The sequence below is a fragment of the Papio anubis genome, chromosome 12 (genome assembly GCF_008728515.1).
Source record: "Papio anubis isolate 15944 chromosome 12, Panubis1.0, whole genome shotgun sequence".
NCBI lineage: Eukaryota > Metazoa > Chordata > Mammalia > Primates > Cercopithecidae > Papio > Papio anubis.
This window is the reverse complement of record NC_044987.1, coordinates 119,513,109-119,537,350: the sequence shown is the minus strand read 5'-3', so window position 1 is coordinate 119,537,350 and position 24,242 is coordinate 119,513,109. Positions and strand designations below refer to the sequence as shown.

The 24,242-nt window shown below is 42.7% G+C and overlaps 1 protein-coding gene across 13 annotated transcripts in view; it reads right to left on the bottom strand.

Annotated features, from left to right (window-relative positions):
- PPFIA1 (PTPRF interacting protein alpha 1) overlaps positions 1-24,242 on the bottom strand; it is a 115,435-nt gene that overhangs the window by 7,048 nt on the left and 84,145 nt on the right. For 8 of the 13 annotated variants that reach the window (XM_009185426.4, XM_009185417.4, XM_009185416.4 and 5 more), the window contains 8 exons: positions 20,868-20,949; positions 20,560-20,760; positions 17,276-17,338; positions 16,757-16,783; positions 4,990-5,165; positions 4,806-4,903; positions 2,013-2,188; positions 523-591 (listed from right to left, as the gene is read on the bottom strand). In XM_009185426.4, the coding sequence (XP_009183690.1) occupies positions 523-591; positions 2,013-2,188; positions 4,806-4,903; positions 4,990-5,165; positions 16,757-16,783; positions 17,276-17,338; positions 20,560-20,760; positions 20,868-20,949 (892 nt within the window). The remainder of the gene's footprint in view (positions 1-522; positions 592-2,012; positions 2,189-4,805; positions 4,904-4,989; positions 5,166-16,756; positions 16,784-17,275; positions 17,339-20,559; positions 20,761-20,867; positions 20,950-24,242) is intronic. The other 5 variants (XM_009185419.4, XM_009185423.4, XM_009185424.4 and 2 more) reach the window with 1 other exon arrangement.

The window sequence follows — 24,242 nt, the reverse complement described above, 5'->3', positions numbered from 1 at the left end:
CTTGAAGGTATTACTTTTGTGGTTTTTTTTGGGGGGTGTTTTTTTCTTTTTGAGATAGAGTTTCTCTCTGTCGCCCAGGCTGGAGTGCAGTGGCGCAATCTCAGCTCACTGCAACCTCCACCTCCCAGGTTTAAGCGATTCTCCAGCCTCAGCTTCCCAAGTAGCTGCGATTATAGGCACCTACCACCACGCCTGGCTAATTTTTGTGTTTTTTAGTAGAAATGGGGTTTCACCATATTGGCCAGGCTGGTCTTAAACTCCTGACCTCAGGTGATACCCCTGCCTCCGCCTCCCAAAGTGCTGGGATTACACGCATGAGCCACTGCGCCTGGCCCAGGTATGAGTTTTTAAAGGCTCATTTGTTAATAAATTCATAAGAGCAAATCCTAACTTCTAACATCCAGAGAGACTGCCTAGCTACATGATGTCCTGGGTATAATAATAACAGCTTACATTTCACACACATTTAAACATTTACACACGTTTCATAGACATTTAAAGAACATTAGGCCAAAAACTTACTTCATCAAACCTTCTATCAGTCCCCATGACCAAAAGGTTGTTAAATTCTCTTTCCAAGACAGCACGAGCCTGAAATAACCAAAGGATAACAAATAAAACTTTCATCAAATCTAATTTGAAGGGTGTTAGCATCATAATTGTTTTTTAAACCAAGACTTAAACTCCCTCACTGCTGGCTGGGTGCGGTGGCTCATGCCTGTAATTCCAACACTTTGGGAGACAGAGGCGCACAAACCACCTGAGGTCAGGAGTTCAAGACCAGACTGGTCAACATGGTAAAACCCCGTCTCTACTAAAACTATAAAAATTAGGACCTAGGTGTGGTGACTCATGCCTGTAATCCCAGTACTTTGGGAGGCCGAGACGGGCAGATCAGTTGAGGTCAGGAGTTTGAGACCAGATTGGCCAACGTGGTGAAACCCCGTCTCTACTAAAAATACAAAAATTAGCTGGGCGTGGTGGCATGTGCCAGTAATCTCAGCTACTTGGGAAGCTGAGGCAGGAAAATCACTTGAACCTGGGAGGCAGAGGGTGCAGTGAGCCAAGATCGCACCATTGCACTCCAGTCTGGGCAACAAGAGTGAAACTCCATCTCAAAACAAACAAACAAACAAAAATTCCTTCACTACTATGACTATATTGAACCATAATAATATTTTAAATCAGGGCATCTAATGTGGAGTCTATGGATGGACTTTTGCAGAAAGGGATCCATGATCCTTGGAGTCATATTAACAAGGGTGTGTGGGTTGGTCAGGGGTACTGGCAAAAGATATTCAACGCCTTTTTTTTTTTTTCTTTTTCTTTGGGATGGGGTCTCACTCTGTCACCCAGGCTGGAGTGCAGTGGCGCAATGGCAGCTCATCACAACCTCCACTTCCTGGGCCAAGTGATCCCCCTGCCTTGGCCTCCCAAGTAGCTGGGACTACAGGCATGTGCCACCACACCTGGCTAATTTTTTGTATTTTTTTGTAGAGACAGAGCTTCACCATGATGGCCAGGCTGGTCTTGAACTCCTGGACTCAAGCAGTCTGCCTACCTGGGCCTCCCAAAGTGTTGGGGTTGTGGGCATGAGCCACCTCGCCTGGCATATTCAATGTTCTGTAGAGGAATAAAAGTTCTCTGTTTTTCAAATGAGCCCATAAGTCAAAAAGAATTACATAAGGCAATTACCCATAAAAACAAAACTAATAAAATCTTCATGTGGCACACCTAAAAATACTTCCCTTTCCATGTAAGAACTAAATATATGTCACTCTTCTGATCAGGCACATGGGCTGGAATGAAAGATCCTCCTTATCTGGTTTATTGCAGGACTCTCATGCTTTCAACAGAAAAGGGAAAGGTGATAGACCAAAAACAAAAAGACAAAAAAACTAGTTGTCTGAAGGTTTTTTTTTTTTTCTAAGTTTTCTTTCTATTCAAATAACTGTCTATAATCAGGGCACCAACTGAACACTGAATGCAGACACGGACAGGCTTGGCATCACCTGTGTGTTTTGCGTTGGGATCTGTAATAGCAGTGCCAGTGCACTGAAGTCGAAGGTTTCGTCTAAGGCCAGAAGTGCTCCGTGAACACCACTCTCTATAAGATTGTTTGCATATTCTTTAAGGCCAATTGATAGGATCCAGCGAATCACTCGATCATTGCTCCAAACAAGCACGTCTGCAAAAGAATAAAGACAATTATAAAAGTGGCTTCAGAAAGCCATCTTTATCACATGTACCGGGAATGCAGGAGAAAGATTCCTACCATGGTTCCTAATCCTTCGGCTCCTGACAAAAGTGCTGGGAGACACTGCTAAATAGACAATCATTTGCTGCACTGAGACAATGGTGTCCTGGCCCTGCTCCACTCTCAGGGAGACTCTCCCATTAGAACTCATCCTTCCAGTGAGCACAAGAGGAATGAAGTTATTATTTCTAGAGAAAAGAAGATGAGGAGGATCCAGGGATCAGAAGCCAGAGGACTGCAAGAACGTGAATACCTAACATGTATAAACATGCTTCACACACAGACTGGAGTCTTCTGAAAACTTCATCACGGATGGAGCTGGCTTCAGAATAAAATGAACACTTTGCATAATTCCACAGAAACCTCTCATTTCTTTTTTTTTTTTTTTTTTTTTTTTTTTTTTTTTTTTTTTTGAGACGGGGTCTCGCTCTGCCGCCCTGGCTGTGGCCGGATCTCTGCTCACTGCAAGCTCCGCCTCCCGGGTTCACGCCATTCTCCTGCCTCAGCCTTCCGAGTAGCTGGGACTACAGGCGCCCGCCACCGCGCCCGGCTAGTTTTTTGTATTTTTTAGTAGAGACGGGGTTTCACCATGTTAGCCAGGATGGTCTCGATCTCCTGACCTCGTGATCCGCCCGTCTCGGCCTCCCAAAGTGCTGGGATTACAGGCTTGAGCCACCGCGCCCGGCAGAAACCTCTCATTTCTAATCTTGACGTCTTTGTCTCATTTTAAAATGAGAGAAACTTAAAAATATCATCCAGCATATTAGAGGCTTTGCAGAAAATCTTTTTTTTTCCTCTCTCTCTTTTTTTATTGACAAGGTGCTGCTCTGTCGCCCAGTCTGGATACAGCCTGGTACCATCACAGCTCACTGCAGCCTCAACCTCTGGGGCTCAAGCGATTTTTTCCACCTCAGCCTCCTGAGGAGCTGGAACTACAGGCGTATGTCACGAAGCCCAGCTAATTTTTTGGTACTGACAGGGTTTCACTGTGTTGCCCAGGCTGGTCTTGAACTCATGGGCTCAGATAATACTCCTGCCTTGGCCTCCCAAAGTGTTGAGATTACAGGCATAAGCTACCATGCCTGGTCACAATATCTTAAGAAAATTAACAAATTATTCAATTTGCTCTATTAGATCTAAAAATAGCCACTCTATAAAAATATATGCAGATGATCACCAATCACTTCCAAAGACAGTTTTTGTCTATTGGAAAAAGATGTAAAATAGATACAGAAAACAAAACAGATGGACATTTCATTTCCAATGCCCTTTTCTGGATAAAAGTCCATACCTATACACACATTGTATAAATGTCGACTTACGACTTTTCTCCTGATTCACATTAACTCAATCATGAGTAAACTTCCCTTCAGCTGGGCCATCTCCCAACCATATTTTTATCCTTAGTTTCTTTCTTAGTAAAAAGTGGGGATGAAAACAGCACTTAGACTGACAGGGCTGAGGGAAAGACGAAAGAAGCCAACCCCGGAGTGCTTGGAGCACCACCCGGTGCCTACTCACTGTGAGTAAGGCTGGCCTCTTCTTATCGCTATTGTTATTAGTGACTTCCTTGCATTCCAGGAATTCTGGGAGTCATTACTCTGAGCTTAATGTTTACCGTCTAACTTTAAAACCAAATTCTGACTGGGTGTGGTGGCTCACACCTGTAATCCCAACACTTTGGAAGGCCAAGGTGGGAGGATCGCCTGAGCTCAAAAGATCGAGATCAGCCTACGTGACATAGCGAGACCCTGTCTCACGCCTGTAGTCCCAGCAGCTACCAGGGAGGCTAAGGCAGGAAGAGCACTTGAGCCCAGGAGTTCAAGGCTACAGTGAGCTGTGATCACACCACTTCACTCCAGCCCAGCCTGGGCTAGACAGCGAGACCCTGTCTCAAAATAAAATAAATAAGTAAACAAAGAAATAAATTTGAGTACCGAGTGAGAGGCTCCCCAACAGAGAGGAGAACCAACCCCACGTCTTCTGGATGAATGTCCCACATCCTCTAACCTCCCTGGCCTGTGTTTTCCAACTGAAATGCCTTTTCCTTACCCTAAGCAGCTCCTCCACCTTCTTCAAGGACTGGCTGAAATGTGGACGCTGCTTCTCCTTCCACTCTGGGAGCAGAACTGCATGGCGCTTTCCTGTGTTCCTGAACCCCTTGGATAAGCCCCCAGTCATATTTCTTACACTTGAATCATCAAGTGAGCTTTGCTCTGTTGTTATCTAACAGTGTGGAACAGCATTTTGGAGTGAAGGAGTACACAGGGCATGACCAAAGGAAAACTCTCCACTCATAGGAAATGACTAGCCTGAGACATTTAACCTCCAGACTGAGGTGTGAGAACACAGGGAACAGTTCTCTGGCTGTGGAAGAGGATGTCAAAAGCACTCATCTTCATCCAGCCCTCCTCTGCAATGACACTAGACTAGTTTTCTCCACTTAAATTTAGCCTTTCTTGATTTTTTGGAAAACAGGAAGTCACTGAGGCTGCAAACACACCAGCAAGTAGGAGTGAACTAAATCAATTAAATGTCATGTACTAGCCTTTTATTTCACTCTGACTTTCTTCTCTTTTTCTTTCCAGTTCTTTCCGGTCATAATTTAACCTTCTCAGGCACATAATTCCACACTGGAAACTGTTTCTATTTGGAAGAAAAGAGAGATGATTTAGAGATGGTAACAGTGAAAAATCTTAGCCAATTAGTAAGAACTATCTCCATTAAGTTACCTGTGAAAACTGTCGACCATTTTCAGCTGCCCTCGAAGGTCTTTCTTGGTCAAGTGGTCCAGCATCCTGGCGTCTACAAGGCACTCCATGAAGTAGCTACGGTACTGGGGTAGGCCCAGGCTGGGGAGCCACTCGTTGCCGATCCACTCATGGTTCATGTCCCCATAGGCGAGTGTCTGCTTTTCATAAATGAAAAAGGTCAGTTATGGAGGAAGTCTCAAAAGCAGTTTAAATCATTTTTAAATTGAATTTTTAATCTATTACCTATATTCTCAAAGGCTAAACTAGTGATAATTTTATAACTGCAAAACAATTTGATCTCTTCTTCTCACCTTTTAAATTTGTTAGTAAAATTTTTATACAACAGGAATCGTAACATTAAAAATATATGATTCATTGTGATAAATTTAACTTTTTAATCAAACTACAAAAAAAACTGTACCTGGCTACAAATTTCCTCTCTGAAATAGTTTTTAATATAATAATATGACAACAAAGATTGATCACGACTCATGAACAAGTTTGAAGGCTGAATTAAACACTGCTCCCTAAAATTATCTCTGGTTGGTTTACATTTTAACACTTTGTTTTCCTAAACAAAAAATCTATTTCAAAATCAGTAAAAGTAAGTTAAAATATAGTTTTAGAGAAGAGATAAAGCAACAACCAATAGGACTGAAACACACAAATCCACAATTACAGTTGAAAAAATTCAACACTTCTTTCTCATAGCAATTGATGAAAAGAGCAAAAAAAGAAAAAACTAAGAATATAGAAAACCTAAACTAACAACCCTTAACCAACCTGACCTGACATTTTGTAGAACACACCACCCAACAACAGAATATAGAACACTCCACCCAATAACAGAATGTAGAACACGGCGCCCAACAACAGAATATAGAATGTGCCACCCAAACAATAGAATACAGAACACATCACCCAACAACAGAATACAGAACACGCCACCCAAAAAGAGAATATAGAACACACCATCGAACAACAGAATATAGAACATCCACCCAACAGCGGAATATAGAACACTCCACCCAACAAGAGAATATAGAACAATCCATCCAATAACAGAATATGGAACATGCCACCCAACAACCGAATATAGAACACGCCACCCAACAACAGAATATAGAACAATCTACCCAAAAACAGAATATAGAACAATACATCCAACAGAATATAGAACACAGCACCCAACAACAGAATATAGAACACGCCACCTAACAAAAGAACACAGAACACTCCATCCAACAACAGAATATAGAACATGCCACCCAACAACAGAATATAGAACAATCCACCCAACAGAATACAGAACAATCCACCGAACAACAGAATACAGAACAATCCACCCAACAACAGAATACAGAACACGCCACCCAACAACCGAATATAGAACACGCCACCTAACAACAGAATATAGAACAATCCACCCAACAACAGAATAGAGAACAATCCACCCAACAACAGAATACAGAACACGCCACCCAACAACAGAATATAGAACAATCTACCCAACAACAGAATATAGAACAATACACCCAACAGAATATAGAACACAGCACCCAACAACAGAATATAGAACACACCACCCAACAACCGAATACAGAACACGCCACCCAACAACAGAATACAGAACACGCCACCCAACAACTGAATATAGAACACGCCACCCAACAACAGAATATAGAACACGCCACCCAACAACAGAATATAGAACACGCCACACAACAACAGAATATAGAACAATCCATCCAACAACAGAATATATAAACAATCCACCCAACAACAGAATATAGAACACAGCACCCAACAACAGAATATAGAACACGCCACCCAACAACAGAATATAGAACACGCCACCCAACAACAGAATATACAACAATCCACCCAACAACAGAATACAGAACAATCCACCCAACAACAGAATACAGAACACGCCACCCAACAACCGAATATAGAACACGCCACCCAACAACAGAACATAGAACAATCCACCCAACAACAGAATAGAGAAATCAATCCACCCAACAACAGAATACAGAACACGCCACCCAACAACAGAATATAGAACAATCTACCCAACAACAGAATATAGAACAATACACCCAACAGAATATAGAACACAGCACCCAACAACAGAATATAGAACACGCCACCCAACAACAGAATACAGAACATGCCACCCAACAACAGAATATAGAACACGCCACCCAACAACAGAATATAGAACACGCCACACGCACCCCAACAACAGAATATAGAACAATCCATCCAACAACAGAATATAGAACAATCCACCCAACAACAGAATATAGAACACAGCACCCAACAACAGAATATAGAACACACCACCCAACAACAATATAGAACACTCCACCCAACAACAGAATATAGAACAATCCAGCAACAGAATATAGAACAATCCACCCAATAACAGAATATAGAACACAGCATCCAACAACAGAGTATAGAACACGCCACCCAACAACAGAATATAGAACACGCCACCCAACAACAGAATATAGAACAATCCATCCAACAACAGAATACAGAACAACCCACCCAAAAACAGAATATAGAATACGCCACCAACAACAGAATACAGAACATGCCACCCAACAACAGAATACAGAACACGCCACCCAACAACCAAATATAGAGCAATCCATCCAACAACAGAATATAGAACAATCCATCCAACAACAGCATATAGAACACAGCACCCAACAACCGAATATAGAACACACCACCCAACAACAGCATATAGAACAATCCATCCAAAACAGAATATGTTCTTCTAGAACACGCCTCCCAACAACAGAATACAGAACAATCCACCCAACAACAGAATATAGAACAATTCACCCACCAACAGAATATAGAAAAATTCCCCCAATAAGGGGAGATATAACACACCAACAACGGAATATAGAACACTCTAACAACAACAGAATATAGAACATGCCACCTACTAACAGAATATAGAACAATACACCCAACAACAGAATATAGAACATGCCACCAAACAACAGAATGTAGAACATGCCACAAAACAACAGGATATAGAATGCGCCACCCAACAATAGAAGATAGAATCCTCCACCCAACAACAGAAGATAAAACGCTCCACCCAATAACAGAACACAGAACGCTCCACTCAACAGAAGACAGAACCTGCCACCCAACAACAGAATATAGACCACTCCACCAACAATAGAACACGCCACCCAATAGAATATAGAACAATCCACCCAACAACAGAAGATGGTACCAAACCCAACAAATGGAATATAACAATCACACCCAACAGAAGATAGGAACATCCTGCACCCCAAACAGGAACAACCACCGAACAAACCAAACATGGAAACACCCAACAAAAGAATGAGTCTACGCCACCAAATAATAGGAACAATCCGACCAAACAAAGAAGAACACACCAACAGCAAACACCAACCAACAGAAGACAGAACACTTACCCAACAACCGAATATATAAACACCGCACCAACAGAATATAGAACACGCCACCCAACAGAATACAGAACAATCCAACCAACAACAGAATATAGAACATGCCACCTAACGTAGCACTATACTACAATCTAACTATAAATATAGAGCACGTCACCCAGCAACAGAATATAGAACACTACACTCAAACAAACAGAATGTAGAACATTTCATTAATAAATATATACAAATACGCCACCGGAAAATGGAGGAAGGATGTGGTACCACTCCATCCGGATAAATTGGAAACATAGAACACGCTTCTAATCTTAAAGAAAAATGAACATGCTACCCACCACAGAATATTACAGAACACGCCACCAAAACCGGAATACAGAACACACTCCACTCCAACAACAGAATATAGAACACAACTCTAATAAATAGAATGGCAGGGTTCACACCACCCAACAACAGAACTTGCCACCGCATCATAGTCATTGACCAACAACGAAACAACCAAACCAGGCAACACTCCCACCAGTTGCAATGAAATACAAATAAACCCAACTCAACAAATGGAACATAATCCACCCAACAACAGAATATGGAACACTCCACCAACAACAGAATATAGAACACTCCACCAATAACAGAATATAACGCTTCAACGTTATAATGGCAACAACGCAACCCGGCACCAACAAATGTTCATAGAACAACTACAGAACAATGCAACAAATAACAGGAACACGCTTACCCAACAACAGAATATAAACCCTGCCCAGCATTGTAATACAGAACATGCCACCAAACCGTAACAGGAACATTGACCCAACAACGGAATATAGAACACTCCACCCAACAATGGAATATGCAACACTCAACCTTAACAATTGCATCATAGGAAACATCACCAACAATATGGTAACTCACCCAGCACAAACAGAATATATGCCCGAACTGCCCGAGAACAGAACATGCCCAACAGAATATAGAACACCTATATTGACCCAACAAACAGCAACCACCAACTCCAACAACAGAAAGACAGAACGCTTCCAATCTAATAACAAGATAGGTCAACCGCAGCTAAACCATTTCACCCAACAAGAGGTCATAAACAAACCCAACAACAGAATACGGCACTTACACCCAACAAGAGGATACAGAACACTCCACCCAACACAGAATACAGAACACGCCACCCAACAACAGAATATAGAACATGCCACCCAAATAAACAGAACATACAACACCTGTCCACCATGGAACACACCAACTGCTACAGAACACATGGTCATCACCCAACAACAGAATATAGAACATGGGCATCAAACAAACAAAAATATAACACACCAACAAACAGAATTTAGTTCAAATCCCATCCTACCAAATGGCAAAAGCACCCCGGCACGGTATGGAACTAACTCCACCCAACAGGATATACTACAAATAATCCAATCTAACAACAAATATTATAGAACGCTTCACCTAAATTGGGGTCAGAATAACATAGGAATCAATCCACCACCAATGAAATTATGGAACAACCGACTCAACAGAATATGCAACATTCAACGTAAACAGATCACCCACCAACAAATATAATTGAGTAGAACACCAACCAAACAAGGAACATAGAACATCAGCCACCCAACAATGAATACAGAACATGCCAATCTAGTGAATCCTGGAATAGGAGAACCAAACTCCAACATGCAACACCCCAACCAACAGAACACAGAATGACCTTAACTGCACAACTAATTATATGGAGAACAACTCAACAGAATAAGGAATCTACCACCCAAACAACAATAAAACATGGAACCCTACTGCACCAACAAATGCAGGAAGATGAAACAAACACCAAACAACATATCATACAAACACACACAAATAGAACATATAATACCAACAGAATTGCCATCATAGGAACACACCACCCCAACAAAAAAAGATATAGAACACACCCACAATACAGAACATCGCCTAATCAACAAATATGAATATAGAAACATTCCAACCAACAATTGGTGAACATGGCAGTTCAATCCCACCACCACCAGAATACAGAATGACTCACCCCACAAACAGAATATAGGAACACTCAACAGCCCAAATAATTTGTTCACCCACCCAACAACAGAATATACAACAATCCACCCAACAACAGAATATATTAACACGCCTAATCTAACAACAGAATATACAATTTAATCCCACCCCAAGAACAGAACATGAACAACCAAATGTCGAACATACAAATAAACTGTTCCTAACAACAGAACATGAGACACCACCCAACAACAGAACATATAGGTTCTACACAACAACAGAATATAGAACACGCCTACCCGAGAACAGGACATGGAACATGCCACCGATAAATGCACACAGGGAACGCCAATTTGAACAAACAGGAACATGAATATCACAATCTAACAACAGAGAATATAGAACATCACCACCCAATGAACCGGCATCTACACCCAACCCCTGGCTAAACAGAAAATACCCATCCAACAAACAACATGTTTACTCACCAAACAGAAGATAGAATGACGCTTTCAACCCATCAAACAGAGATTTACCATCTGCACAGACTTTGCAGTGACACAACCACATTTAAAGAGGATCTGAATCAAGTGGCATTCCTCTGACCTGCCTGCACCAGAAAACTCAATGTTTTGGCCTGGTGTCCCCTACTAAATATTTAAAAATTAGCATACTTCTAAATAATTCACATCAAGAAATTACAAGGGGAAATTGTTCCCTCTGTCACCCAGGCTAGAGTGCAGTGGCGCGATCTTGGATCACTGCAACCTCGCTTCCAGGGTTCAAGTCATTCTCCTGCCTCAGCCTCCCGAGTAGCTGGGATTACAAGCACAAGCCACCACACCCGACTAATTTTTGTATTTTTAGTAGAGATGGGGTTTCGCCATGTTGGCCAGCCAGGCTGGTCTCAAACTCCTGACCTCAAGTGATCCACCACCCACCTCCGCCTCCCAAACTGCTAGGATTACAGGCATGAGCCACTGCGCCCAACCAGAAAATATTTTTAAAGAAACTTTTAAAAAATTCAAAAATTGTGGGAAATGGTTAAAACAATACCTTGAGAGCAAAAATCATGTCAAAGGATTATCAATGCAGAAAGACCTAGAAAATCAATGATCCAAGAGTCTGCTTTTAAAAACTTAAACTAGGCTGGTGCGGTGGCTCACACTTGTAATCCTAGCACTCCAGCAGGCCGAGGCAGGTGGATCACCTTTGGTCAGGAGTTCGAGACCAGCCTCACCAACATAGTGAAATCCCATCTCTACTAAAAATACAAAAATTAGCTGGGCATGGTGGCATGTGCCCGCAGTCCCAGCTACTCGAGAGGCTAAGGCAGGAGAATGGATTAAACCCGGGAGGTGGAGGATGCAGTGAGCCGAGATCATGCCACGGCACTCCAGCCTGGGGGATAGAGCAAGGCTCTGTCTCAAAATAAAAAAAATTAAAACTTAAACTAGAAGAACAAATGAAATCTCCAGCAAGCAGAAGGAAGAAGGTAAAAAAGCAGAAATCAATGAAACAGAAAACAGAAAAATAACAGCAAATAAACTAGTGAAATGAAAATCTAGTACTTCATAAATATTAATCAAATTAACAAACTCTAGCTGGACTACATAAGGCAAAACAGAAGACATAAATCACCACTATCAAGAATGAAAGAGGGGACCAGCCTGGCCAACAGGGCAAAACCTCATCTCTACTAAAAATACAAAAATCAGCCAGGCATGGTGGCACATGCCTGTAATCCCAGCTACTCGGGAGGCTGAGGCATGAAAATTGCTTGAACCGGGAGGCGGAGGTTGCAGTCAGCCAAGATTGAGCCACTGCACTCCAGTCTGGGCAACAGAGCGAGACCCCATCTAAAAAAAAAAAAAAAAAAAAAAGTTAGAGGGCAGCCAGGTATGGTGGCACATGCCGGTAACTTCAGCTACTCAGCAGGCTGAAGCAGAGGATGGCTTGAGCCCAGGTGTCTGAGACCAGCCTGGGCAACACAGTGAGATCTTGTCTCAAAAACAAAAACAGAGTAACAACAAAAAGGGGACATCAATACAGATTCAATTGACATTGAAAGAATAAGGGAATACTGTGGACAATTTTAAGCAACTTAGATGAAATGGACAAATTTCTTTTTTTTTTTTTTTTGAGACGGAGTCTTGCTCTGTCACCCAGGCTGGAGTGCGGTGGCCGGATCTCTGCTCACTGCAAGCTCCGCCTCCTGGGTTTACGCCATTCTCCTGCCTTAGCCTCCTGAGTAGCTGGGACTACAGGCGCTCGCCACCTCGCCCGGCTAGTTTTTTGTATTTTTTTTAGTAGAGACGGGGTTTCACCGTGTTAGCCAGGATGGTCTCGATCTCCTGACCTCGTGATCCGCCCGTCTCGGCCTCCCAAAGTGCTGGGATTACAGGCTTGAGCCACCGCGCCCGGCGAAATGGACAAATTTCTTAAAAGATAAACTACCAAAGCTTCTCAGAAACAGGTAACACGTATCTCTATTAGAACCTGAAGTTGTAATCATAAATCTTCTAACACAAAAAAAAGAAAATCTCTACCCAAGATAGCTTCACTGAATTCTACCAAACATTTATCAACATAAATAAATAACCAAAATTCTACACGAAGTGTTCCAAAAAAGTCTGAAACACCTTATCTCATTCTATGAGGCCAGCGTTATCCTGACAGCAAAACCAAAGATGTAACAGAACTATAGATCAATAGCCCTCAGGCAGATCCAAAAATATGTAACAAAATATTGCCAAGTCAACAATAAGTTAAAACAATAAGATATCATGACAAGTATGGCTTATTATTCTAGAAACATAAGTTGATTCAATATTTGAAATGAAACTCACCATATGAAGAGATTGAAAAAAACCGTATCATCTCAAAAGATGCAGAATAAGCATTTGACAAGATTTGTCATCATTTATGGAACTCCAAGCATTCCGGAAATGTAAGAAAAAAGTGCCTCAACTGGATAAAAGGCATCTACAAAAACCCTACAGCGAACATCATACTTAATGTAAAAGACTGAATGTTCAGCTGGGCATGGCAGCTTTTGCCTATAATCCCAGCACTTTGGGAGGCAGAGGTGGGTGGGTCACTTGAGGTCAGGAGTTTGAGAACAGCCTGGGCAACATGGTGAAATCCTCTCTTAAAAAAAAAAAAAAAAAAAAGACTGAATGTGTTTCTCCTAAGACAAGGAACAAACTAAGGATGTCCACTCTCACCACTTCCATTCTACACTGTACTGGAAATCCTAGCCACTGTAATAGGTCAAAAAAGAGAAATAAAAAGTACATAAATTACAAAAGAAATAAAATTGTCTTTATTTGAAGATGATAACATTATCAATGTAGAAAAGGAATCTACAAAATAGCTATCAGAATAAGTGGGTTTAAGCAAAGTTGTAGGATACAAGGCCAATTTATAAAAATGAACTGTATTTCTAAATACTAGCAATGAACTGAAAATTGAAATTTAAAAAGTACCATTTATAGTGGCATCAAAACCTGTAAAATCCTCAGGGATAAATCTAACAGAATGGATGCAAAATGTATACAATAAAAAATAACTAACACATTACATACACGCACATACTGAAGGAAGGTACCCGAGGTACCTGAAGTCTCCAGCTGAGGAAGACTAAGTTATGGTCACGGAATTCTGCAGTTACATTATGGGGTCTTTGTAATGGCTCTCAACTAACACCATGTTGGTCTTGAAACTCTGGCTTCCAGTATCATTTGTTATTTGGTCCAAGCTAGAAGCAATAACTCAAAGTCTAACAAAGAATGTTTAAATTCTACTAGAAAAAAAATGCTTCACCACTTTCTCTAAAAAGAAAGAAATATGCCAAACATTTTTGGGTAATCATCAAGCTATCTAACAGTATCACCATGCTTGTTTCACTCTTCTAAACCTTACCCTTACAGGCCTGATATTTATTTATTTATTTATTTAGAGACAGGGTCTTGCTCTGTCACCCAGGCTGGAGTGCAGTGGCATGATCTCGGCTTACTGCAACCTCCAATTTCCGGGCTCAAGCGATTTTCCAGCCTAAGCCCCCCAAACATCTGGGACTACAGTCTCAAGCCACCGATACCTGGCTAATTGTTATATTCTTTGTAGAGACAGGGTTTTCCCATGTTGCCCAGGCTGGTCTTGAACTCCTGGGCTGAAAGTGATCCACCTGCCTTGGCCTCCCAAAGTGCTGGGATTACAGGCGTGAGCCACCCACCACACCTGGCCCAGGCCTGATACGTGTAGCATGGATATCTGGTATTATTTTCTTGCTTGCTGATTATGTATTCTTAAATGGGGAAATTAAACAAAGGAAATGTCTAAATAGAAAACTGCATGGAAGCAGAACCCTACTTATTTCTGTTTCCTCATTTTATGCTCTGCTCAGACTCCTGAAGTGGCCTTTAACATAAACTCCCAGAAGGATCAGGCTCCATCCCAGGGAGACCCACCTCTTCTCCTGGGCTGCGTTAGCAGCCTTCTGGAAAAAAAAAACCTACCAGGTGATCTCAGTCAAGAGAACATCCGAACTAGAAGAGACACCCACTGCACAGTGTTTATTCCCATCACTGAAACAGTCACAAGTACAACCCAGTTTTATGAACTCCATAAAATGGGAGCTCCATGATGGGGGGACCACGGGTGTCCTGCTCACAGATGTTTCGCGCAGCCAGCACTCTTACTATTTGTCAAATGAGGTATACATGGTTTTGAGCACGCCTTGATGCTTTCCTCCTGAGTGTCTAGGGGCAGCTCAAAGTTCTCCCCGGTTTAAGAGCTGGCCACTGTGGACTGCCCTTGGCAGCGGTTGCAGTCCTATCTGGAAGACAGGAAGGAGGAAGGAGGGAAAAGTGATGCGAGCTTCCACTAGACTGCATGTCGGCTAGTGCTGGAGTCATCACCACACCTCAGTCTTGTTTGTATTTTCACTGCAAAGAGCAAGCTCAAGCTTATTTAATTTACACTTCATGTCTCTGACTCAGGCAATTTCATACTGAAGTATTAACCAAGTTCTGCTACTTGGTGGAAAATATACTGAAATTTAAGTAATTATGAAATGTACCCTATATAATTCATTTATGGTCATTATTGGTCCTGTAAAGAGATATCTAACAAGTTAAACAATGAGGTTATTTATCTGGAGGAGAGGCACAGAATGCTTAAATCAAGAGAGAAAAAAGCCCACAGAGTCACATTATAGCTACTCTATTTGGTTAAAAAAAATAAAAAATAAATAAAGAAAGGTGTGGGGACAGTCTAATGGACTAGATTTTAGGAGCACCAAGAATAGGAAACAGCTGCTTCAATCATCACCTCGTAATCAGGAAAATTATGACTTAAAATCTTTTTGATTCTTTCAGATATGCAATGATTCTTCTGAAGCCCTCGAATACAGTCCATTCGGGAAAGCCTCTAGAACTGCCTGTCCGTGCCTCATGGCTGCGATGTGCCACTGAGACACACACCCTGACCACAGAAGGCCACTGAGACACACACCCTGACCACAGAAGGCCACTGAGACACACACCCTGACCACAGAAGGCCACTGAGACACACAACCTGACCACAGAAGGCTGGTGGCATCGCACGGAAGGAACCGCTGACATTTCAGCAAGCTGTCTGAACGTACAGAATGCAAAACAGTTGGGATAGAGCTTTTGGTGAGTTAAAGAATTGAGCAGCTGAAAATTCAAATGTACAGCACTCGAGAAGAGGCTTAATTCCTTAGGATTCCATTAGTAAGAAAATCTTTAAGTGGACATAGTATTAGGATAGTATTTAGTAAAAAAAATCAACACAAAGACACAGAGGAAAAGTCACTATAACAATTTTTATGTTTGGAAATTTATTAGAACACAATTTCCCCATCAGTATATCTTGTAATTAACGTTACCCTACCAGGAAATTACATACATAATCTCAGAAGCTGCCTAAGCCACAAGACTTTGTATAAAAGATCATATGTTAAACAAAGCAATCTATATTAATTAAAAATAACTGCCATGGCACCATATGAGAAATGTTCAAAATTGTCCATGAGACGTACTCTTTAATCCTATGCTTGACTAGTGCTTTCAAATCATTAACAATCCTGTACGCTGAATAAATTAAGATGCTATAAACATCAAAAAAAGTAGATTACACAAGTTTTCATACTCCAATTGCTTTTTGCTGCTGTACATGTAGTGAAGAATATATTACAGAAAGACTCCAACCTGAGCCCAGCTTCCCTCCTCATCTTCCTGGGGTTACGTGGTTAGGAATGCAAAAGAACATAACTATTAGTATTGGTGAGCTTGGTAGTGCAGGCAAAGCAACTCTGCAGGGAAGATGCAGCTTCACTGAGTGAAAAAGTTCAGACTAGCAAAGCATCATGCAAAACTCATGCAAAACCAACAATTTCAACTTCTCATGCAAGAAGTAGACTCTCTCCATGCCAAGCACATCCATGGAAGGAGAAAGGGCCACACAGACACACGGAGGCTCAACTGAGATCTCTCCAAAAAGAGAGCTAGGTTAAAGCTATTCTAAAGAGAGAGTCTACCAACTTTAAGTTCCTGGAAAAAATCTAAAATACAAATTCTACTTACACATTCAACTAATAACTAAAGGAAATACTTATCTGGAACAATTGAATGGAAAATAACATTTTTGTTTCAACAAAAAGGCAAAGAACCCAGACGGTCTTAGTGGAAAATGCGCGGGGGGAGTGCAGGCTGTGGTGCGTGACTAACCGTTTGCGGCGTGGCTGCGAGCGTTTCCATCTCTTCATGTGTTAACCAGACATTTCCTGTGGTCTAAGGTGACCCCAGTGCACCAACCACATCCAGGGCAAGGGAAGCAGTGACAAAGAGGAGAGGGGCACACGCATAAGCCACAGGCACAGAGAAGGGGCCGAGGAGGCAAAGTTCGCTCTTCTCACTTTTCAGTTCAGATGCCCGTACAGAATAACCATTCCCTGTTAACACCGTGTGGTCAACACCACCAGGAGAAGAGCACACAATGCCCAGAGCTTTAGATGCCATGCTTACCCGAGGTATGTGAAATATCAAGAGAAGAAAACACGTTGTGTACTTCTGGAAACTTTGAGTAATTCTCAAGTAACTATTGATTCAATATATTTAAAACAGATTAACAACAAAGAACCCAGCATGAAACTCTTGCTTTGGCCATTGGAGGGCTTTCTGCCGCAGATGCTCCGTGATGGCCTGGAAGGCTGAAGGCAGGCCACAGGCAGAGGGGGTCATGGATGTGCTAAGCAGTGTCGATGGCTCTGTGCAGCCATCAGAACCAGACACGAGACAGACAGTGGCCTGTGTGTCTACTTGAGGGAGATTTCTTCCTTACACTTTGACATGGTGTGAAGTTTGCCTTAGGTGAGGTGTTCTCCGTCATTACTGAAGACAGTGGATAAACACGGGAGAAACCACTCAGCACCTTCATTTTCAGCAAGGCCACTCTCATGTAGAACAACCAGAGAAGAGCTCAGACACTGCTCCCGAGGCAGGCCATGGGAAAGGAGCTCTCGGAGCAACAGGGGAGGACAAAGCTTATTGTTCATCACCATAATTTGTTCACTAAGAAGAAAAAAATAAATAAAACAAATAAAACCCCTCAAAACTTGTTTTGTAAGGTAAACTGGGAGCCCTGAATCCAGCGGTGATGTGCTCCTTGGAGAAGTGTGCCTGGGAGGCTCTTCATCGCAACAACAATTTGTGTTCTCCTGAGGAGACTAAAAGCAGAGACTGGGAATCCAGCCAGTGTAAAAAGTCTGAACTTTATACATCTGGAGTTGGCCTGCCCTTATCTCCCAATAACCATTCTTGTTTTTATTAACATAGTTCTTCTTTCTCAAGTAGGACAACCCTTCTTAAGGGCTTTCAGGGACTTCCTACATGGAGAGAAACTGTATGAGTACAGCTCATGTTGGATGAACATTTGCAGATTTGTGAACTGCTTGAAATCCTGAGCTCCCAGGGTCCTTAGCTCCCCAAACGGAAAATACCTACAGGCCAAACAAATCAAATACAGTAAAACACTGGTTATAAGGCAACCAGTGATCTCATCTTTATTTTTCCCTTTAGTTTTTATTTTAAAAAATTGTTCACAGGGCCGGGCATGGTGGCTCACACCTGTAATCCCAGCACTTTGGGAGGCCGAGGCGGGCGGATCACAAGGTCAGGAGATCGAGACCACGGTGAAACCCAGTCTCTACTAAAAATACAAAAAATTATCCGGGCGCGGTGGCTGGCGCCTGTAGTCCCAGCTACTCAGGAGGCTGAGCCAGGAGAATGGCGTGAACCCGGGAGGCGGAGCTTGCAGTGAGCCGAGATCGTGTCACTGCACTCCAGCCTGGGTGACAGAGCAAGACTCCGTCTCAAAAAAAAAAAAAAAAAATTGTTCACAAACTGGAATGATGGGGAAGGGAGGATCAGAATTCTTTAGGGACCTTTTCCAGGCATGGCTGTGCATGCCTGTAGTCACAGCTACTTGGGAGTCTGAGGCAGGAAGATCGCTTGAGCCCAGGAGTTCCAGACCAGCCTAGGCAACACAGTGAGACCCATTCTCTACAAAAAATACAAAAATGCCTTAGGGATCAATTTTGACGGTGGGATAACAAGTATCTCTTACTAGTATGTCAGCTATATTTCAATAGATGCTTCTGGCTGGGCATGGTGGCTCACACCTGTAACTTCAGCACTCAGGGACGCTGAGGCAGGAGGACTACTTGAGGCCAGGAGTTCGAGACCAGCCTGGTCAACATAGCAAGACCCTGTCTCTAAAAAGTTTTTAGAAAGTAGCTAGGTGTGGTGGTGCACACCAGTAGTCCCAAGTATTTGGGAGGCTGAGGTGGGAGGATCGCTTGAACCCAAGAGGTTGAGGCTGCAGTGAGCTATGACTGAGCCACTGTACTCCAGCCTGGGTGACAGAGTAAGACCTTGCCTCTAAAAACTAAAGAACTTAAATAAATACATACATACATACATAAATATATAAATAAATGGGTGCTTCAAAGAAGGCGGAAGAGCCAGTCCTCTGAACTAGACACAAAAATTTTACTCAAGATGCTGCTTACACATAGAATGATACAGATGAATTCACAGACATAACATTAAGTGAAAGAAGCCAGACACAAGAGAGTAAATACTACAGGATCTTGTTTATCCACATAAAGAATGAAACAAACAGAGCAGTCTATGGCGTCAGGAGCCAAGCACTCACCCCTAGGGAAGGGGCAGTGCCTCAAAAGGAGCAGGAGGCCTTCAAAGCCCTGGTCAGATCCCATTTTTCAGTGTAGGCGTGGACCACACAGGGGATGCTGACTTACAAATCATTTAACTGTTCACTCATATGTGTGTTTCTCTATATGTATATTATATTCCAGTAACATTTAAAAACACACTATAATTGGCTTAGCAAATATCTTTATATATAGTACAAATGTTAAGTACTCATTCAGTTTGAATCACAAAAACTGAAAAATGAAATTCAAAACAATTATAAAATGTGTCCTTAAATATTAACTTTTTCCTTCAAGAGACCCTTAGACCGATTCAATTTTGATAAACTCAGCCGGGCGTGGTGGCTCATGCCTGTAATCCCAGCACATTGGAAGGCTGAGGTGGGAGGACTGCTTGAGCCCAGGAGTGTAAGACCAGCCTGGGCAACACAGCGAGACCCCCATCTCTACCAATTTTTTAAGTATTTTCATATTTCATATTTTTCATATTTTCATATTTAAATTTATAATTGCTTTTCTATGTTTAAAAAAGTTCATATTTTTTTATAGTATGATGCCATTCTAGCCAATCTTTCATAAAAGCATTTAATGAAGTTTCTTTGACCATCCAATTCCCCCAAAATTAAAAGTCCTAATGTATCTGATGCTAAAATTTTGAATTGGAACTATACTTGATGTGCTGTTAAGGAACTGGAGAAGCAATGTAAACAGGGCAGTGATACCTTCAGAGAGGCACTCCCTGTTTCCAGAGAATGCAGGGCTTGTCTCTGAACGTACCGTTCTAGACGTGGGTGGGGCGGACGGGCTGGTCAGCGACATGATCTCCTGGATGGCCAGCCTCAGCTTCAGTCTGTGCAGGGGGTTGCTGATGCCGATCTCACGCTGGATCTCCGTGTCGGACAGGGCCGACATGATGGCCCCGCTTTTCACATTTGCTCGGCAGGCAGCCACATACCAGGCTGGCATCCCAACCCAGAGCTGGAGGCAGAAAGCGGAAAGCAGCACAGTGAGGTACAGTCTACAAGGCAGAACTGCAAGTTCACATACCGTAACCCATGCAACTGCGTGTTAAATGAAGGACGTACCTCCAGCCAGACCACAACCGTTGGCCCGTCCCATTGGGCAAAAGGTAAACCTTGTCTCCGGGCTTCCTCCAGCAATTCATGCCTACAAAGGAGAAGATATTGAAAATTAGAGAATCAGCCAGGCATGGTAGCTCACACCTGTAATCCCAGCTCTTTGGGAGGCCGAGGCAGGAGGACCACTTGAGCCCAGGAGTTCAAGACCAGCCTAGACAACACAGCGAGACCCCATCTCTACAAAAAATTTTAAACATTAGCACGGTGTAGTGGCACACCTCTGTAGTCCCAGCTGCTCGGGAGGCTGAGGCAGGAAGACTGCTTGAGGCCAGTAGTTCAAGAGCAGCCTGGGCAATATAATAAGATGCATCTCTACAAAAATTTAAAAAGAAATTAAAAAGAATTAGCCAGGCATGGTGACGCATGCCTGTAGTCTCAGCTACTTGGGAGGCTGAGGTGGAAGGACTGCCTGAGTCCAGGAGGCCGAGGCTACAGTAAGCCATGACTGTGCCACTGCACTCCAGCCTAGGCAACCGAGTGAGACCCTATCTCTAAAAAACAAAAATTAAAACCAGCAAAAACAAAAACAAAATCAAGGAACCACTATTATATGCATATATAAAATAAGTTAACAAAGTGTTCTGAGCATTTGCAAAAGTCTAACAGTACGCAGTCTGCCCTCTGTATCTGTGGCTTCCACATCCACACATTCAACCAACTGCAGATCAAAAATATTCAGTGGGAAAAAACAATAAAAATCAATACAGCACAACAGCTATTTACAAAGCATTTACATTCCACTGGGTATTCTAAGGAACCTAGAGACGATTTGAAGTCTACGGGAGATTATGCCTATGTTATATGGAAAACACCGTGACATTTTATACAGAAGACTTAAGCTTCCATGGATTTGGGTCTTCAGGAGGGGTCCTGGAACCAATCCCCCACAGACTCTGAGACATGACTACAAATTCTCATCATTTTCCTTTCATCTTCTACAGTTTTACATTATCAACACCATCCATTCCACATTAGTTCTGTGCACACTACAAAGAATGCCTGAGTGAGAAAACACTGAATGACTCCCTCTGATTCCCTACAGAATCCCCACCTCCTTACAGAATCAAAGAATTATTACCAACTTTAAAAACACCAGCAGAGGCCGGGCGCGGTGGCTCATGCCTGTAACCCCAGAACTTTGGGAGGCTGAGGCGGGTGGATCATGAGGTCAGGAGATCGAGACCATCCTGGCTAACACGGTGAAACCCCATCTCTAATAAAAAATACAAAAAATTGGCCGGGCGCGGTGGCTCAAGCCTGTAATCCCAGCACTTTGGGAGGCCGAGATGGGCGGATCACGAGGTCAGGAGATCGAGACCATCCTGGCTAACACGGTGAAACCCCGTCTCTACTAAAAAAATACAAAAAACTAGCCGGGCGCGGTGGCGGGCGCCTGTAGTCCCAACTACTCAGGAGGCTGAGGCAGGAGAATGGTGTGAACCCGGGAGGCGGAGCTTGCAGTGAGCTGAGATCCAGCCACTGCACTCCAGCCTGGGCGGCAGAGCGAGACTCCGTCTCAAAAAAAAAAAAAAAAAAAAAATACAAAAAATTAACTGGACATGGTGACGCATGCCTGTAATCACAGCTACTCGGGAGGCTGAGGCAGGAGAATCACTTGAACCCGGGAGGCAGAATTTGCAGTGAGCTGAGATCATGCCATTGCACTCCAGCCTGGGTGATAGAGCAAGACTCTATCTCAAAAAACAAACAACAAAAAAATCAACAACAACAAAAAAAACAGCAGCAGAGCCTTCACATCCAAGGTATAGGACATTCAAGGAAAACAATCACAAGTCCCTTTTTAAACAATGAAGACAACTATCTGGAAAGAGGAAACCACACCTTGCTCTAAACAAAGTAGCCTATCTCAATGAGAATCTTTAAAAATGTTCAGCATTTACCCAAAGAAAGAAGGAAAAAGAATATTGCAGCTTTTTAACACTACAATGTTATGATCTAATCTAGCAGGCAAGCAGTGGATGGCTGTCTCTACACTGCTATTTAGCTGATTACTTGCTGAATCAAGTCACTGGGTCATCTGTGGCTTAACCCACAGGCCTCCTACCCGGGAGATTTGAAACCCTAACAGTCTTCTCAGTGCAGGGGAATCCTGAATGCAAGAATCCATGTGTCACTGGTGACCACAAGGAGGCAGGCAGGCGTCAGTCCTGCCACAGATCTCTTTATGTGATGGGAAATATTCTATATGCCTCATTTTTAAATACCCACGGTTAACATAATGTTGTCTAACATAGGTATTTGAGAAATAACACTATAAGCTTGGTGAATCTCATTTTATTTCTCAAGTGTCTACCTACAAGGCTTTCAAAGAGGCTAATTGTTTAAAAAAATAAAAAGCCTCAGAGAGATGTCGTTGTAACGGAGAGGACACGTACATTTGGTTTGCACATAAAGATATCCCCAAGTCATTTCAACATCCCTAGGCTGCTTTTAGTCCATTTTTTCTATAATAATTTCTGTAAGACATACCACAGAATCTCTTATTTCTAAAAATTTGATATTGGCTCTTCAATACATTTCAATAGCCGCAGACTTTTCTTAGGAGTATGAAGTGGTATCGCAAGACGTGAAATGAAGGGGTTGGGAGGAAGGGCACACTGCATGGCACCAGTCACCAGGTGGTGGCTGAAACCCTGCTTTCCGTTCCCTTGGGACAAATGCCCCTCAACGACAGTCAGTAGAGCTTCCTTCACACACTGGTGGGTCTAGGAAGTAGTACAGGTAGTTCCTGCCACATCAATCCCAGAAAAAGCTCTGAATGCTGACTATCTGGTTAACTGCTAAGGCCTTGAGCGTCCGTGGCCTGGCCAAGGAGCAAGGAGGATCTGACTGCTGCCAAGTCAGGAGGGCTTCCAGCTTATGCTCAGCCTTGGCACTCTGCCAGAGACTTCATTTTTTAACATGTAATAGATACTCACTGTAAACAAAAATAACTGTCAAAAAATAATCCTTTACTTCTATTACTTGGAGACTGGTGTACACTGTCCTGGACTTCACCAGTACCGTCTTCCTGGCAATGATCACTAGCTTTTATAAAGTCTTTTCCAGAATGGAGACGCTTCTGGGTCCAGAAGCAACAGTGGAAACACTGTTAAAACAGTGGAGGTAGACGGATGTGTGTAAGAGTCACAGGAAGTTAGGAAGAAGGCAGAGGAGACCCCATCTGGGTGGCAGGCCCAGGCCTCAGTGTGTGTCCTGGCTCCCCTCCCCTATCAGACCAGTCCATGATCTTTAAGATCAAACATGGGACCTTACCCCTGGGCTGACACTCCAGGTGGGAACACCAGAGCCCCTGTTTTC